General features: G+C 35.2%; 2 protein-coding genes across 3 annotated transcripts; one reads left to right on the top strand and one right to left on the bottom strand.

Moving 5' to 3' along the window:
* Positions 1 to 643: 643 nt before the first annotated feature.
* On the top strand, positions 644 to 2,377 carry LOC111804261 (transcription factor MYB36-like). 2 transcript variants are annotated; one of them, XM_023688998.1, is made up of 4 exons: positions 644 to 893; positions 1,221 to 1,377; positions 1,461 to 1,590; positions 1,673 to 2,377. In XM_023688998.1, the coding sequence occupies exons 2-4, from the start codon at positions 1,242 to 1,244 to the stop codon at positions 2,301 to 2,303; spliced, it is 897 nt and encodes a 298-aa protein (XP_023544766.1). In that variant the 5' UTR covers positions 644 to 893; positions 1,221 to 1,241; the 3' UTR covers positions 2,304 to 2,377. The 2 variants fall into 2 exon arrangements, with proteins under 2 accessions (XP_023544766.1, XP_023544765.1); XM_023688997.1 differs by lacking the exon at positions 644 to 893 and having other exon boundaries at positions 904 to 1,377.
* A 5,979-nt stretch (positions 2,378 to 8,356) lies between these two features.
* LOC111804369 (1-aminocyclopropane-1-carboxylate synthase CMA101-like) lies at positions 8,357 to 10,115 on the bottom strand. The gene is made up of 3 exons (XM_023689144.1): positions 9,874 to 10,115; positions 9,496 to 9,788; positions 8,357 to 9,378 (listed from the first exon to the last, which is right to left on the bottom strand). Exons 1-3 carry the CDS (start codon positions 10,018 to 10,020, stop codon positions 8,382 to 8,384), a joined length of 1,437 nt encoding a protein of 478 aa, XP_023544912.1. The 5' UTR covers positions 10,021 to 10,115; the 3' UTR covers positions 8,357 to 8,381.
* Between the last annotated feature and the right edge of the window lie 5,496 nt (positions 10,116 to 15,611).

Genomic DNA, 15,611 nt, shown 5'->3' with positions numbered 1-15,611 from the left:
CAAAGATTCGTAGGCCCTTTTTGTTTTTGGGTCCCAAAATGGTATGTCCCATTGGCTATTGGGTATCCATATTACCCATTAAATCCTTCTTTCTTTCACTTCTTAGCTAACCTCAACAAAGCCACTCCCATTATTGTTCCCATCATTTCTAACTTTTTTCTTTTGTCTTCAACTTATTTTATTATCCTTCCTTTAATTCCAACCCTTTCCATTTCATCATTCATTATTATTATTATTTCTTCACATTCGCTCACCAACCTTAACACCAAAATTTACCCATTTATTCACACATCTATATATGTCTGTCTTTCTTTTCTTCACTTATTAATTTCCCTTTTTATTTCGATATATACAATTCGTGTTTCTTTTGCTTGTTTCCTTTCATTTCAATAACCTTCTTTCATTTTTCATGGTTGTATAATCTACTTTCTTGGTGTAAAAATGAGACCAAAATCATGGCAGAGACCTATTTTTGGTTTAGAATATATCCTGTCAGTCTCCTACTCTGAAACCGCCTTATGCATATTGATTTGACTTCACTAAATTTGTTGATTTAAATTTGGATGATGAAGATGATAAGTTAGAAGAATTAAATGAAGAGATGACAAGAGGAAGTAGAAGTATTATAACATTGTTCATATCAGTATGCTGCAGAACACAGCAACACCAAATCTCTTCTGTACTATAAAAGCCCTGCTCTTCCACCCAATGCTATCCACCGTCATATCAACTTTTTTCCTTGCAAATAAAAAAAATATAAAGACAACAACTTTCCCTGACCGATTCAAACCAACTTTTTCTGATTAGCATAGAGGGTAACACCCATATGATATCATAATATTCTTCATACTTTTGTTACTTTGGAACCATTCTTTCCTCTTCCTCAAACTCATGTGAGAACCCTTCAAATCACTTTCCCTTCTCTCTAATTCTAATGGGGTTTTTTTTTTTGGGTGTAAACAACATAATTCAATAAATGATTGTGGGAAAAGGTGAAGCACAAAAAAGAATGGTTTTTTAAGTCTTCTATGGTGCCAATTTCAATTTCTTTAACCTTTTAAAACATAAAGTTGGGATCTTTTTCTAAAACCCTGTTTTGAAATCCTGCGACTCCTTCTTCCCTGCATTCTCTTCTCCTCCAGCTACTACTCTCTCTCTCTTTCCTTCTTCCTTTTTCTCGGTATATATAAACCTCACCATTATCTTGATATCACAAACAGATACCTCAAAAACTTCAAAACATGGGAAGAGCTCCTTGTTGTGACAAAGCCAACGTCAAAAAAGGACCTTGGTCGCCTGAGGAGGATGCCAGACTCAAAGCTTATATTGAGCAGTTCGGCACAGGCGGCAACTGGATAGCCTTGCCTCGCAAAATAGGTACTACAAATTAAATCATTTATTCCTCTTGTTCATCCCTAGTTTTAAAGTGATCAAATTATTCATCAACAAAAAATTGTTAGGTCTTAAGCGATGTGGGAAAAGTTGCCGCTTGAGATGGTTGAATTATCTCCGCCCCAACATCAAACATGGAGGGTTCTCAGAGGAAGAGGATAACATCATTTGCAGCCTCTACATAACCATAGGAAGCAGGTAAAATTGTTTTTAATCACCTTTCTTCAACGTGTCTAATTATTTAATGAATCAATTTGAGCCGAATCTTTTGTTTCGGTAGATGGTCGATAATTGCAGCTCAGTTACCAGGAAGAACGGATAACGACATAAAGAACTACTGGAACACAAGATTAAAGAAAAAGCTTCTGGGAAAGCAGCAACGTGAGCAACAAGCTATGGCTCGCAGAATTCATACCCTAAAGCAAGATTTTGATAAGAATATGAATAATGTCATCATTCACCCTGCTGCAGTGTCCATGAATATGAATCATGATTATGAAGCCCCATATTATCCAAATCCCAACACAAGCGGGCAAGATGTTAGGGAGTTGATCATTAAAATGGGAGGAAGAAGGTTGGTTTGTTGTGATCATCCATTTGAATTGAACCCAGTGGACGAGGCCCATCAACACCCTTCATTAGTGTTCGAAAGTTCAAATTTTGGTCAGTTTTCAGGAGACGTGCAATATGGAATGAGCAATAAGGTGGAGGATCCAACAGCAGGAATGTTCCATGGAACTGAATTTGGAGATTCATTGCATAATTTGGAAAGTGGGTTGGAGGGTTCATATGGGATGGGAAGTAGCTCTTCGGTTTATCCTCCCTTGGTTTCCTCAGATTTTGAAGCTTCCCACCAAAGTTTTGCTCATAATCATGTTTTTCCCGAGTCTACACCCTATTGCCTCCAATGACATCAACCTATGTTGAATTACAACAGGGTTTGTAAATTTGTATTTTGGAAATTTAGAAACTGGGTTTTCTTTTCTTTTCCTTTCTTTTCTCTTCCCTTTAATCGAATCTCATTCAAGTAATTCGTTCGTTTCAAGTTTAATTTTTTTTTTTTGAAAAAAAAATGGCTGAAAGGGATGGAAGTGAAAAGTGAAATGGAAGAAGTAGAAGGAAGAAGAAGGTTGTTATTTATGGGGACAGTTTGGCTGTGACTGCTTTGGTGTGTAGCAATTAAAGCATCCATAAAAATGAAAATGGCTGCTTTCTCTCACCGTTTTTCTTCATGTGTCCACAGAATTTGTTTCCCACATAAACAGCCATCCCATGTAATTCCAACCAAAAATATGAATGTGTAACTCTTGTTCTTAGAACCGGCATTGTAATCATGTGTCAGAATCAGATTCCTGTTTCACTTTATAATTGGTTTGGAGTAGACATCAGCATGTACCCTTCAACAGTCTTATTACTCTTCTTTCTTCTCATCTTGGACCATCCTTGTCTCCCATTATTACACACAATACAACATCCACTACCTTGTCATCACATTCGTCCCATAATCACCACTAGTAGATATTATTTGTTTTAGCCTCTTACGTGTCACTGTCAGTCTCACCGTTTAGAGAGAGGATTCCACATCCTTATAAGAAAGACTTTGTTTCTTTCTTCAATTGAGGTGAGATGTTACAATTCACCCCCTTGGAGGCTCAGCATTCTCACTGGCACACCGTACAAAGCCCTGATACCATTTGTAATAGCTCGAGCCTACCGCTAGTAGATATTGTCTATTTTGGCTCGTTACGTATTGTCTCACGATTTTAAAACGCGTTTACTAGATAGAGGTTTTCACACCCTTATAAGAAATACTTCGTTTCTCTCTCCAACCGACGTGGGATCTCACAATCCACCCCCTTGGGGTCCAGTGTCCTCGCTGGCATACCGTCCAGTGTTTGGCTCTGATACTATTTGTAATAGCCCGAGCCCACCGCTATTGCCGTCAGTTTCACATTTTTAAAACACGTCTACTAAGGAAAGGTCACTACCCTACCATACTCACATATTGAATCCTAAATCAAGCCATAGGGTTTTGTTTAGATGTAACACTAAGAAAAAGAGTATAGTAGATCTGATGATGTATGGCAAACTTATGGGAGGCTATAATATTTAAAGCTTACCAGTTAGTAAGAAATGAAATTGTTCCCCTTTCAATCCTGAAAAGGAATTTAATAACTAATTCATGTTGTATAGTTTAATGAAGATTAAAGGTTGAACATGAAATTACCTCATATAAAAATACATAATCATAATTCAAAAGTATGGGCCTCTTATATATGATAGATTCTAAGATTCCATCCAAGGCGTAGACTTGGGCTTTACAGCCCATGGGCCACGTTTACCCTAAAGAAAGCGGGTCAAGTAGGTGAAAGCCCAAAGGGTTTTGGAGGCCCTCCTAAATCCTAATTATGGGCCTACTTTGTGCAAGGACAATAATTTTGTTAAATTAATAAAAGGAATTAAAGTCCGTAAACCCTTTAGCAAACAAGAAAAGCAAGTGATTAAATAAATAAATAAAAATGAAAAGAAAAGGGAGTGGGCGACACAAAAAGCATATGGAAAAGATGAGTGTGTAGATATTTTGTTGGGTTTTTTGGGAAAGTTTATAAAAGAGAGGGGAAATGAAGCGGGATATTAGGGATAACTCACCCACTTTAAGACCCAAACAACAAAAAGGCTATTAGTTCCATTTCCTCTCATGTCTTTATCACTTTCTATTAGTTCCATTCAAACACCTCTAACTTTTCTCTACCTCAACTCCTTTCTTTTCGAATCTAATAATATCATATCATTGTAAAAATATAAGCACAGGGGAGAAAAATAGATATGATATAATGAATAAAAGTCAAAGAAAAAAGTCAAAGAAAGTTAAGGACAGCGAGATGATAGTCAAGGAACATATCCTGCAAATAGATCGCAAAACTTTGAAAAGCAAGATCTCAGATCCTCGTGCCACAGCCCCTTTGTGTTTGAGCATTTTAATAAAGCTTTATATGACATGAATAATAAAAAAGAGTATACATGTATATACGCAAGGAAAATGAATAGGGTAAAAATAAAAGACGTAGGGCTTGCTTGGTGGGCAAGGTAGCTAGCCATAAATGAGAAGACAGAGGCTGTGATCCTCTCACCCTCTCATCCCAATCATTCAAAACACGAGAATCAATGGAGACAAAGTCCATTATAAAGATTACAAGTGTAGGAGGAGAAGATATTAATGGAGGTGTAAGAAGGGCGAGTCATGTTCCTTTGGGCCTCCTTGTCTCATGCTGCATAGGCATCACCAGAGCAACACCCACTACAACTTGCTCCTTATCAACACTCTTTTAACAAAAATTATATATAATCCTAATATCCCTTTTATAATAACATCATGTAATGTATTTATAGCATGCATCTATATCTATATCTATATCTATATATATATATTATATTTGCATGCAGATGTTTTATGTTCCCTTTTTACCATGCATGTGCTACACATAACTCCTTCACGTGAAACCCACATCACATCCATACCATCATGTATCTTAGTTTTAGTTTCAGAGAGATCAAAGAGTTAGTTACTTCAGATTTGCTAATAATAATAATAATAATAATAATCATGCAACAAACCTCACCTTCTAGTTTCAATTATTCTCCATTATTAGCTTATCTTGTTCATTAATTACCAATCCCACGTTAAACAAAAATGATATGTTTTTCTTCAATTATTATTTTTTAATGTAGGGTATACATGATAATTATATATTTTTTTTTTCGGTTGTTGTATAATTTAACAAAGGATTCAAAAGCGGGTAGAAAATAGAATAAACAACAAACTTATATAAAAAAGAAAAAAGAAAAAAAAGATCATTATCAAACGGGACCTCGATTATTTAAATATTGATATTAGGATAAAATAATATTTATGGGTTTCTTGTCAATGTCCGAAATGATTTTGTTAAGTTGACATCATGGTTGAATATGGGTGTAATGGGTGATAGAAACGGTGTAAGAGCTTGTCCCAAAACATGTCTTTCAATCGAGGTTTTCATGTCCTTTGATTATATTACTTCGATGTCTCTGTGCGAAAAGCCTTGTTGATTAGCTAATTGCTGTCTTTACCAACATCCTTCATTAATTTCCTTTGAAAAATTTAAAATTAATCAAAAACTTATTTTAATTAAAAATACGAAGGCTTCTTTAATTGAGATTCTTGAAATAGAAAATAAAATCAAAGATTATATCTTGCCTTTTGCACCGCCCAAAATCAAATTAAAGCTTATTTACATGATTATTGATACTGAAAAATCAAATAAATAAATAAAAATAAATAAATAAATGAAGGGATTGTAGTGAGGAACCATTACGCGGAAATCAGTGTGTTCTCGTTGAAGTTAAGTATTAAATTAATTAATAAAAGTATTAAAAATAAAATAAAATAAAATAAAATAAATAAATGCCCAACCGAAACCGGGCAAGTTTTGAGGCACAAACGGCTTTAGTCAAACCCCAACACCCAAAAAGATCGACCAAAATTCTCTTGTTTTTGGTTTTTCTTCATGTGATGTTTTTAACTTCATTGTCCCCACCACCTAATTCAAACTGCAAAACTTTGGTTATAAATATTTCCGTATCTTTTTAAAATAACCTAACAAACTATTATATTCGTATTTCAAATATAATCGTTTCACGCAATATTTTAATTTCAAATCCTAACTTAAATGGTCGTTGCAAGTTGACTAAGTTTAAGTATTTTAAGAATATTAAAATAATGATAAGATTTCCTTCTAATAATAATCCACATAATTTTAAATTTTGATTCATAATAAATAAATAAAAATATGAAAGGTTTACATTGAAACCAGTTTTCAAAACCATAAATAAAATAGTGAAATAATTCAAAATAATTATATGGCTATATACATATATTTATATAAATAAGGTATACCGAATATAAAAAAAAAAAAAAAAAAAAAAAAAAAAAAAAAAAAAAAAAAAAAANCCCTCCCCTTAATTTGACGTTAGAAAGTTGAAATAAAAATAATATGGTGGTGGGTAGGCGCCTATATTTAGTACAGGCACATGACACATACGTCAGCCATTTAATTCCTTTTTACATTTCCTAATATATATATATATATATCTTAAGAGTAACGGCCATGACATTAGTAACGTAATAATATAATTTGAATAAAAAAACAATTCCTATAATCATTTTGTGGTGTAATTATTTAATGTATCTTAACCAATCTTGATAGTTTATAATAAATAAACAGTTTATTTTATTGTTGAAGATACAATAAAATTCACAGAGATATTCTAAGATCTTTATAACTAACTTGTGTTAATCATATCCAATAATTAAAACTAGTAAGGCATGATACATTTAATTATGAAGTATATTCTTGATACCCCTTTGAATACTTGGGTATGGCCATGTGGAAATATAATAATTATCGATAATATGTGAAATAATTCAAACATATTATAAAGTTAATGTGAATGCAATTATTGGGGGATAAATAACATAACATAATTAATTTGAATAATGGGTAAGTAGGAAAAATGGATTATATCATAATGATAGATAAATACATAAGGTTAAGCTAATGTTGTCTATGTGCATGGTTTTGAGTAGTTCAAACAATGAAGGAGTTGAATTTGGAAGCAAATATAAATGCATGTATTGGTAGGGAGGATTAGATTTGACTGGACTGGATGTGATAATCATGTTTTGGATACAAAGGAAGGGCTTGGATTTGGGAGATGGTAGAGAGAAGAGTGATTAGTCGGCAATCTTTATCGTTCTAGAATCGTGTATTTTTTCGATGAGACATCCTACTTTTTCACACCTACTAAATCCTACACATATCAAATCACCTTCCACTTTTTTTTTAATCATTGACGAAGTTTATTTATTTATTTATTTTTTTTTTTGTCAAATTCTATCTCAAATTTTTTTAAGACGATCCTAACGAGAGAATTGATAATTATTGGCGATTTACTTGAAGAGCGTTGTAAACTTGTAATATAATTTTTACATAATTTTGTAAACAAAGGTTTTTTTAAGAAGAAAAAATGAAAGTGATGCAATGGGGACAAAGTTTGATACTGGGAGGGCCTAGCATTGAAACCCACATAATAATGCTTGCTTTGACTGTGTTTGCCAAATCTGACCAACAACCCACTTGGGATTGGCGTTGTTTTGCAGTACACGAACAAAACACAACACAAAATGCTTAACATCACAGACTTATTGGGTATGTAAGAGAAGGAGGTGGGTTTGGGTTGGGCAACCAATGACTCAACCAAATAAAACACCCTCATGTCGGCAGACCTTCTTAGTAAACACCCCCCGCCCCCACCGTCATCAGCCGCTATTTTCGCCATCGGCGCCGTTTCCCTCGCCACCACCGCTACCTTTACAAGCCATCTCTTTCTACATATTATTATTATTATTATTATTATTATTCTTTGTTATATATTATAAAATAAAATAAAATAAAAGATGAAATCTTCTCACATGGCCAACCATTATATTTATCGTTTCAACACATGATAACAACTCCCATAAAATCCTCCACGTTGGAAAATTCATTCATTTGATTCTTCATATACTTCAATTCTTTTTTTCTTTTTAATTTATAATTTAGAGTATATTATTTAAGCTTCTGACTTTTTTTTTTTTTTTTAATAGAAAATATGAAGTATGGTCCTCTAAATATTTTAGTTATTAGTTGAAGCAGAATTATTTGATAATATTGTGATGTTAATTAGTGAGAGAAATAGAGGCAGAGGAATTAATGGAATATTAATGATTAATTATGTAATTAAAGCCACTACTAATCCCACAAGGGACCGAGTGCACTTTTTTAATTACAGTATGCAAATTTGTAATTTGGAATATTTCAACAAGATTAAAATAAAAAAAAAAAAAAAGAAAAAAAAAATGAAAGGAAAGAAATTCCCCAAATATGGACGATGAATGTGTTCATCAAACCAGGCTATCGTTCATGTTGCAGCTTGCGGTTGGCTTCTTGAACCGATAGCCGGAAAACCCATTTGGTGAAAATGTTTTTCTTGATGTTCTTGCAAAATTTGTTGTCATTGTTTAATTGTGACTGAGCGTTTGGAGAAGCGGCGGACCTCAATTCTGCTACAAACGACTTCAATCTTCGAATAGCTAGTTTCAATGTTGATTCGGACATGTTGGCAAAGCAAACACGGAACCACCCTGGTTCAGAGCAGTGGCAGGATGAGCCAGGAGAAATGTTCAAACCCACCTCGTACACTATCTTCTTCCACAGCTCTAACTCGGATTCAAACGTGTCCGACTCCAACAAATGCCTCATGTCCACCCAACAGAACAACCCTGCATTGCTGTCCAGGCAGTTAATACCCGCCTTTTCCAAACCAGATACCAGCATCTTTTGTCTCTGTTTCAGCCTTCTCTGATTCTCGGTAATGTAGTTTCTAGTGAACTTCTTGTCGGACAGCATGGCTGAGAGAAGGTATTGTGTTTGAGACGACACCAATCCAAAGCTAGACATTTTGGTAGCCGCAGCCACCACCATGTCGTCGTTGGAGTAAATTGCACCAACTCGAAAACCTGGAAGCCCCAAATCCTTTGACAAACTGTAAACAATATGTACTCTCTTCCAAACCTCCTCCTCCTCGCTACTCCTCTCCCTAAGCACCTCCATCGCACTCACGAATCCCGGCGACCCGAAAACGGTCCCAGAGTAGATCTCGTCACTGATCAAGTGAATGCCTTTCGAAGTTATAAAGTCGAAAACCAAGTCGAGTTCGTGTCGGCTCATTGTGGTGCCCAATGGGTTGGATGGGTTTGTGACCAACACGCCTTTGACACGTAGGTTGCGAGCTTCGGCTTCTTTATAGGCTTGTTCTAGAGCCGGTTGGGTGACTTGGAAGGCGTTGGAGCTGGTGCAATGAATTGGTACAATCTCAACGCCGGTTCTCCATTTCAAATCTCTATCAAATCTGTTTGTACAACAAATGCAAGTAAAGATCAGAATTATGATTCTTAATAACTTCATAATATAGCTTCAAATTTTAGTAAAGATTATCATTATTATTATTATTTATAGGAATACGAACCCTGGATAGTATGGAGTTGGGAGGAGAAAAGCATCGCCAGCCTCGGCAAGGCAGAACATAAGTGTCTCATTGGCTGAAGTTGCGCCAGCTGTGAGGACTATGTTATTAGCCTCAAATGTTACTTTGTTCCCTCTAATTTCCGCCATAAATTCAACCAATGCCTTTTTGAATGCGGGTAAGCCGTGGTAATCTTGGAAGAGAGCGAGCTCCCTGAAAATGGATTGGCCATCTCGTTTGAAGCTGGCGGCGTCAGGGTTCTTTGTGAGCCATGATTCAAGAAGGTCAAATGATAGCTGCAAAATGAGAGGAAGAAGAAAAGGTGAATAATTGAGGCATAAAAAAGGTAGCCAAAATGGATGAATATGAACAATCAATTACTTGATTCTCCGCAAGACCCATCTGAATTATGCCCTTGGGATTAGAAGCCTCATCAAAGGGATTCTTCTCATAAGCCTCCCACCCTAGGAAGTAGGAGGAATCTTGACCGTGGGAGTTGCACGTAGCCTTTGTGGATAGCATCCTCATTTTGTTTAGCTAAGAAGAGATTAACCTTGAGGAATTGCTAAGAAGAGATTATGAGATAGAGAGGTTAGTGAGATTGAAATTTGTTGAGAGAGAAAGAGGAAGTCTTGGTTGGAATGTTTGGGTTGGAGAGGTCTCTAGCAAACATATTTATAGCACAAAATCCAATATAAATGTTAATAATTTAAATAAAATAAGAGACAAAAAATATATATTCTATAAATAACGCGTTTTACATTATTATTATTATTGGTATTAGAGATAATAATATGAATCATTTAATTAGAGAGTGTTTATGGATTTAAGCGATGATTTTGATATGGAAGATGAAACAGGAATGGATGGGATTAGGAATGTTTAATCTGAGGGTTAATTGTTGGGGGAAACCAAAGAAACAGACATTAAAGGAAGAGGGTTCGTAGTAAGAGGAGGCCGACAGCATCGCGTAGAGAAGATGGGGAAATAGACCCACCTGAGCCTCAAAGAAGAAGAAATGAACAGTGGGTCGGGGCCCGTATGTCCCCTGACTGCACAATCCCCACCCACACTGTGTCTGCCATTGTCTTTCTCTCTGCTTCAACCTTAATGTTAATTAATTGATTAATTTGATTTGGGTTAAGTTCCATCTTCTAATTACCCGTCCATTTCAGCTCAACAAACACACTTTGTAAGCGCTCAAAAGGTTGGACAAAACAGGGCTCGTACCAAAACTTCATGTCCGTCGGCAGCAAAAACACCCCACTTTTATGTCTGTAGACACACACCTAATTTCGGGGTTGGTAACTATTTTGAACATCAAATGTGCAACAAAATAACAAAGACTTTTCTACAAAAGTTTTTAAAAGTAATCATTTTAAAGAAATCAATATAAAATTCGGTCATCTCGAATTATTTAAATATATAGTTAATATTTGAAGAATATATTAGTTTTTTAATATATTTTAGATATTCCTTAATATTTTTATTTATGATTTGATTAATAATATATTTTATTTTATTCTCAACATTTAGTTATTTTATATTTTTCTTTATTAATGGGTAGGTTGATTGAACCTTTTATTTTAATTCTATTTTTTATCCTTAACTCTGTATTATTTTCTTGAGTAACAATATTTTCAGATTTATTCATACTTTTTTTTTGTGGTAAATATTAGACAATTACACTTTTGAATGGTAGATATTGTGTAACAATATTTTCAGATTTATTCATATTTTTTTTTTTTGTGGTAAATATTATGACAATTACACCTTTGAATGGTAGATATTGTGTGAATATTTTGATCGATAATCTAGAGCAGCAGTGGATGGTAAAACTATATTGGGTGGCAGATTTTAATATTAATTTTCTCCTCCGTAGTTAACCCGTGTCCACTCGCCGTTGGTTTTTGCCACATGGCACCTGGTTGGTTCTTGGTTCTGCTTCAGCTTGGGGGGTTTTATGTATTAAAAAAAATAGAAAAAAGTCAAAATTTAGACATGAAAATGTCGGCCCTAAAAAGTAAAGAACACTCATTCACATGAATGTAATGGATGAATTACAATTATCCATCCACTATTTACTTAGTCTTTTCTCCAATTATTATCATTTTCTTTCTCTCTTTAGGGTTATTATGATATCATCTAATGATCCTCCTACAACCTGCTGTCTTTATGGGTCAACTCTCCAACGCGCTAATGCATATTATTGATCGAGTATTTTAGGCTAAACTCAAAATCAAAGTTTAGCTTAGCTTGTTTTAATTAATATGTACGTAGTAAAACCAAAAGATGTATGGTTTTCTTTATGTATGTATGTGTGTAGTCACTCCCACTTTCGCTCTCCCATATTTGGTTAAAGCTGTTAGGCTGACAACGATACATAATAGGTTCAACCAGGTGCGCAGACTTAAGAAAAAAGAGAAAAAAAAACAGCCATTTTTTGTGAAAATTTTGCATTACAAAGGTGTAGAAGAGAGAGATTGGAAGGAGGGTGGTAAGGTAATTTCATATTTGGAATTTTGGATGAAGAGGAAAATGTAGAGGGTGTCATAAATTAGGGGTCGCTTATTTTAGTAGAATGATCTGATTGATGCAAAATGAAAATGTGTGACAATAAAGGGTTGGGCAGCGGGCAGACAAGGGAAGGACATGGTAGAAAGATGCCAAATTTGTTGATTAGAAAACCATATCATATACTCCCCTCTTATATATTATTATATAGTTGGTTTATTAATTAATTGGGTCTCCTTGCTTTTCCACACTAACATTAACCCAATAATATCACTCTTATTGATATGATTTTGGGCTTATCTTTGTTCGACTAATTACATCCTTCCTCCTTCATTAATTCACTTTCTTACTATTCTTATTATGCTTTCACTTCTCTAATCACATCCTTCTATTTTTTATTTATTTTATAATTAATAATATTTGATTTTGAGGATAAATTAAGTAATTAAAAAAACCCAATAAAAAAAAAAAAAAGAGCTAAAAATGTGTTGTTTTAGCTGGAAAAAAATTAAATTAACCCATATAAGTGAAGGATTGAGACAGATGTTAATGCATTTAAGTTGTGGACAGGTACGTAGGTTAGTGCAAATTAAGGTTAGCGTTGTACTAACCAAATTAACATAAACGGTAACCAAATAAGGTCATCAATTTAAGGTACATATTATTGTCAATCTCACATGCATTCATCGATTATTTATCTCTAGTATACGTGTTTTAAAACTGTGAAGCAAATAGTAATACCGGACTAAAGTGGACAATATCTACTGATGTTAAAAAAACATGGAAGTTTAGAAAGTAATAATTAATTAATTAAGAAGGGGGCACGTGATTTGTAGGAAAAGAGGTTATTAGGGCATGTGAAAAGGTGGGTTAATTGCCCCCACCACCGCCATTTAAACCTTACACATAAGATATATTCAGTGACCGTTTCAGACAAACTCTTACGGTGACAACTAACATGATCCCTCACGTTACTCCATTCCTCACCCTCTTCCGAGGAGACACTCCCATGGACCATCTTGTTTCTTCTCTTCAATTTTGTAGGACCCTTTTAACCCCCCTCCCCTCCTCCTCCTTTCTCTACTCTACGCTTCAATTAATACTTTCACTAATCAGCTCCCTAATTATAATTAAGTCTCTATTGAGATCATAACTGATGGTACAAACCGTGGCAGCCATTGCTCCTCTAACTCAATCTAATACTTGTTTTGTCAGAGACCAAATTGCTTGTCAAAATATGGAAAAAAAAAAAACATCCAGACATCCAATGATCGGGAATTGACTAGAATTTGGTGGATCTGTAGATTATGGAGCAGACAACAGGAAAAGAAATGTTTGGGAGTCCAAAAGGAAATCCAAACCGCCCAAACTATTTATTATGAACTTGAAAGGAGCATTGAAGTGGTGTAGACCAGGATGTGTCCCAAACCCAAGTATATATGCAAGTGGGTCATTAGCCGCTAAGCTTTTGATGACACTCTGCGTGGACCATTTTCCTTACACTCCACTCCAAAATCCAGCTGTTTTCTCTTCTGCTACCTAACACTTCCACTTCCACTCTGACTTAACTACCTTTTGTTTCTACTGGTTTTTTGACCCAACTGATTAAAAAAGTTGGGTTCTTTTGGAAGAAAAGTACCAGATGGAATGAAGCTTAAACTAGCTAGCGTTTGATGCCACAATGCATGCCATTGGTTAATTGAACACAGGGTAGTGGTGAGTTTGGAGTTTGGGGCCGCCTTGTGGCCTCAACAGTGTGTGACTGCTCATGTGCCTGCAAATTGGAGTTGTAGCTATTTGCATCAGCTAGCTAGGCAAGGTCCACCACATAACTGCAGACTAAGCTGTCATGTCTTAAAACACATGAAAACGACTACTACATACATACAAACCATTCCCTCCACACAAAATTCTAATTTCATGTGGATTTAGAGGTGGAAACCCAGAAATGAAAACCCAAACGCTCTCGAGAAAGAATGATTCAAATGAAGCTAGCCCACTTTTGGTTTTGCTGTGTGTGTTTGTTTTGAAGGCCCATGAAGGAAGTTGGGTTGAGACACGCAGCCAGCTGGGTTTACTGAGATGAATACCTATAGTTTGTAATCTGGAATATTAATAATGATTGGATGATGGGTTCCCAAATGGGAAACATCAAGAGCTGAGATGGGCCAGATAGACATATGAACCAGCATTTCACAAAACATTCAAGGACCCTGACCCAGTCAGATCAGGACCCATCATTCTGGTAACAACAATTTCCATGTTCTCAATAATAATACGGTATCAGTGTTGGCAGAAATTGGTTGTAAAGAAGAGAACCCGACTGCTGCTTACACTTATATCCTCTTTTCAACCTCAACCGTACCAATAAGATCAAAATGATTTATTGGTTTAATCATAATTAGCCAATTACTAACCTTTGAATAAAATCTGTCCAAGTTTGGCTTTGATCGTCAAAGTTGGCACGGTTACAAGTGGCTTGGTTGTTGTTCTCCTCTATCACATCAAACAACAGCTTCACTCGCATCCTGGGCCTCTGTTTTTCAAATTTGATATTACCCTCTGATTGAGCCGGCTATATACTTATATATACAATTAATCCAATTAAAAGGTTTTTTTTAAAAAAAAAAAAAAAAAAACTAATTTCTACCCAGAGAGGGGGCATGAGATAAGTTTCGTAGAACCTTCAAAGATTAGGTGAATTCGAGTCGAAGTCATTTCTATAAACTACAGGGTTGAAAGAAAAGACAGTCTCGATCATTTGATTGCATTCCCAAACTCTGTTGATGCATAATTGGAAGCCATTAGGGAGAAATCTAGATTTTGGTATAATAGACAACCATTTAATACCAACTCAATTCTATGTAATACGAAAATTTCAAGGGTGCATGGATTCAGAGGACAGCCATTGTGTTCAAGTTACTTGACATAACTGTATTCATAGCTGCAGCTAGAAGATGAGAAGAACAGAGACAAAAAAAAAAAAAATTCCAGCCGAAACAAGAGTATACAGTTCAGAAGATAAATTATTATACAATATCAACATGTCAGCAGGATACATCAGATCAGAGTTGGATCAGTGGGCATGATGAGTAATAGGCAGAAAATATACTAAGAAAGCCACGAGCCAAAACGATACAAAACGATAGGACCATCAGTAGTATTCATCTCGTTAAATAAAAATAATTAATATATATATATATATATANGCCCCCACCACCGCCATTTAAACCTTACACATAAGATATATTCAGTGACCGTTTCAGACAAACTCTTACGGTGACAACTAACATGATCCCTCACGTTACTCCATTCCTCACCCTCTTCCGAGGAGACACTCCCATGGACCATCTTGTTTCTTCTCTTCAATTTTGTAGGACCCTTTTAACCCCCCTCCCCTCCTCCTCCTTTCTCTACTCTACGCTTCAATTAATACTTTCACTAATCAGCTCCCTAATTATAATTAAGTCTCTATTGAGATCATAACTGATGGTACAAACCGTGGCAGCCATTGCTCCTCTAACTCAATCTAATACTTGTTTTGTCAGAGACCAAATTGCTTGTCAAAATATGGAAAAAAAAAAAACATCCAGACATCCAATGAT

The sequence above is a fragment of the Cucurbita pepo genome, chromosome LG10 (assembly GCF_002806865.2).
Source record: "Cucurbita pepo subsp. pepo cultivar mu-cu-16 chromosome LG10, ASM280686v2, whole genome shotgun sequence".
NCBI classification, from domain to species: domain Eukaryota; kingdom Viridiplantae; phylum Streptophyta; class Magnoliopsida; order Cucurbitales; family Cucurbitaceae; genus Cucurbita; species Cucurbita pepo.
This window is presented reverse-complemented; position numbering and strand designations above follow the sequence as displayed.

Coding starts and splice junctions, on each gene's coding strand:
- LOC111804261 (XM_023688998.1), top strand. CDS start 1,242: ATGGGAAGAGCTCCTTGTTGTGACAAAGCCAACGTCAAAAAAGGACCT. Junction 1,378..1,460: donor AGCCTTGCCTCGCAAAATAG/GTACTACAAATT, acceptor AAAAATTGTTAG/GTCTTAAGCGATGTGGGAAA. Junction 1,591..1,672: donor TACATAACCATAGGAAGCAG/GTAAAATTGTTT, acceptor TTGTTTCGGTAG/ATGGTCGATAATTGCAGCTC.
- LOC111804369 (XM_023689144.1), bottom strand. CDS start 10,020: ATGAGGATGCTATCCACAAAGGCTACGTGCAACTCCCACGGTCAAGAT. Junction 9,789..9,873: donor TGGGTCTTGCGGAGAATCAA/GTAATTGATTGT, acceptor CTCATTTTGCAG/CTATCATTTGACCTTCTTGA. Junction 9,379..9,495: donor CCAACTCCATACTATCCAGG/GTTCGTATTCCT, acceptor TTGTACAAACAG/ATTTGATAGAGATTTGAAAT.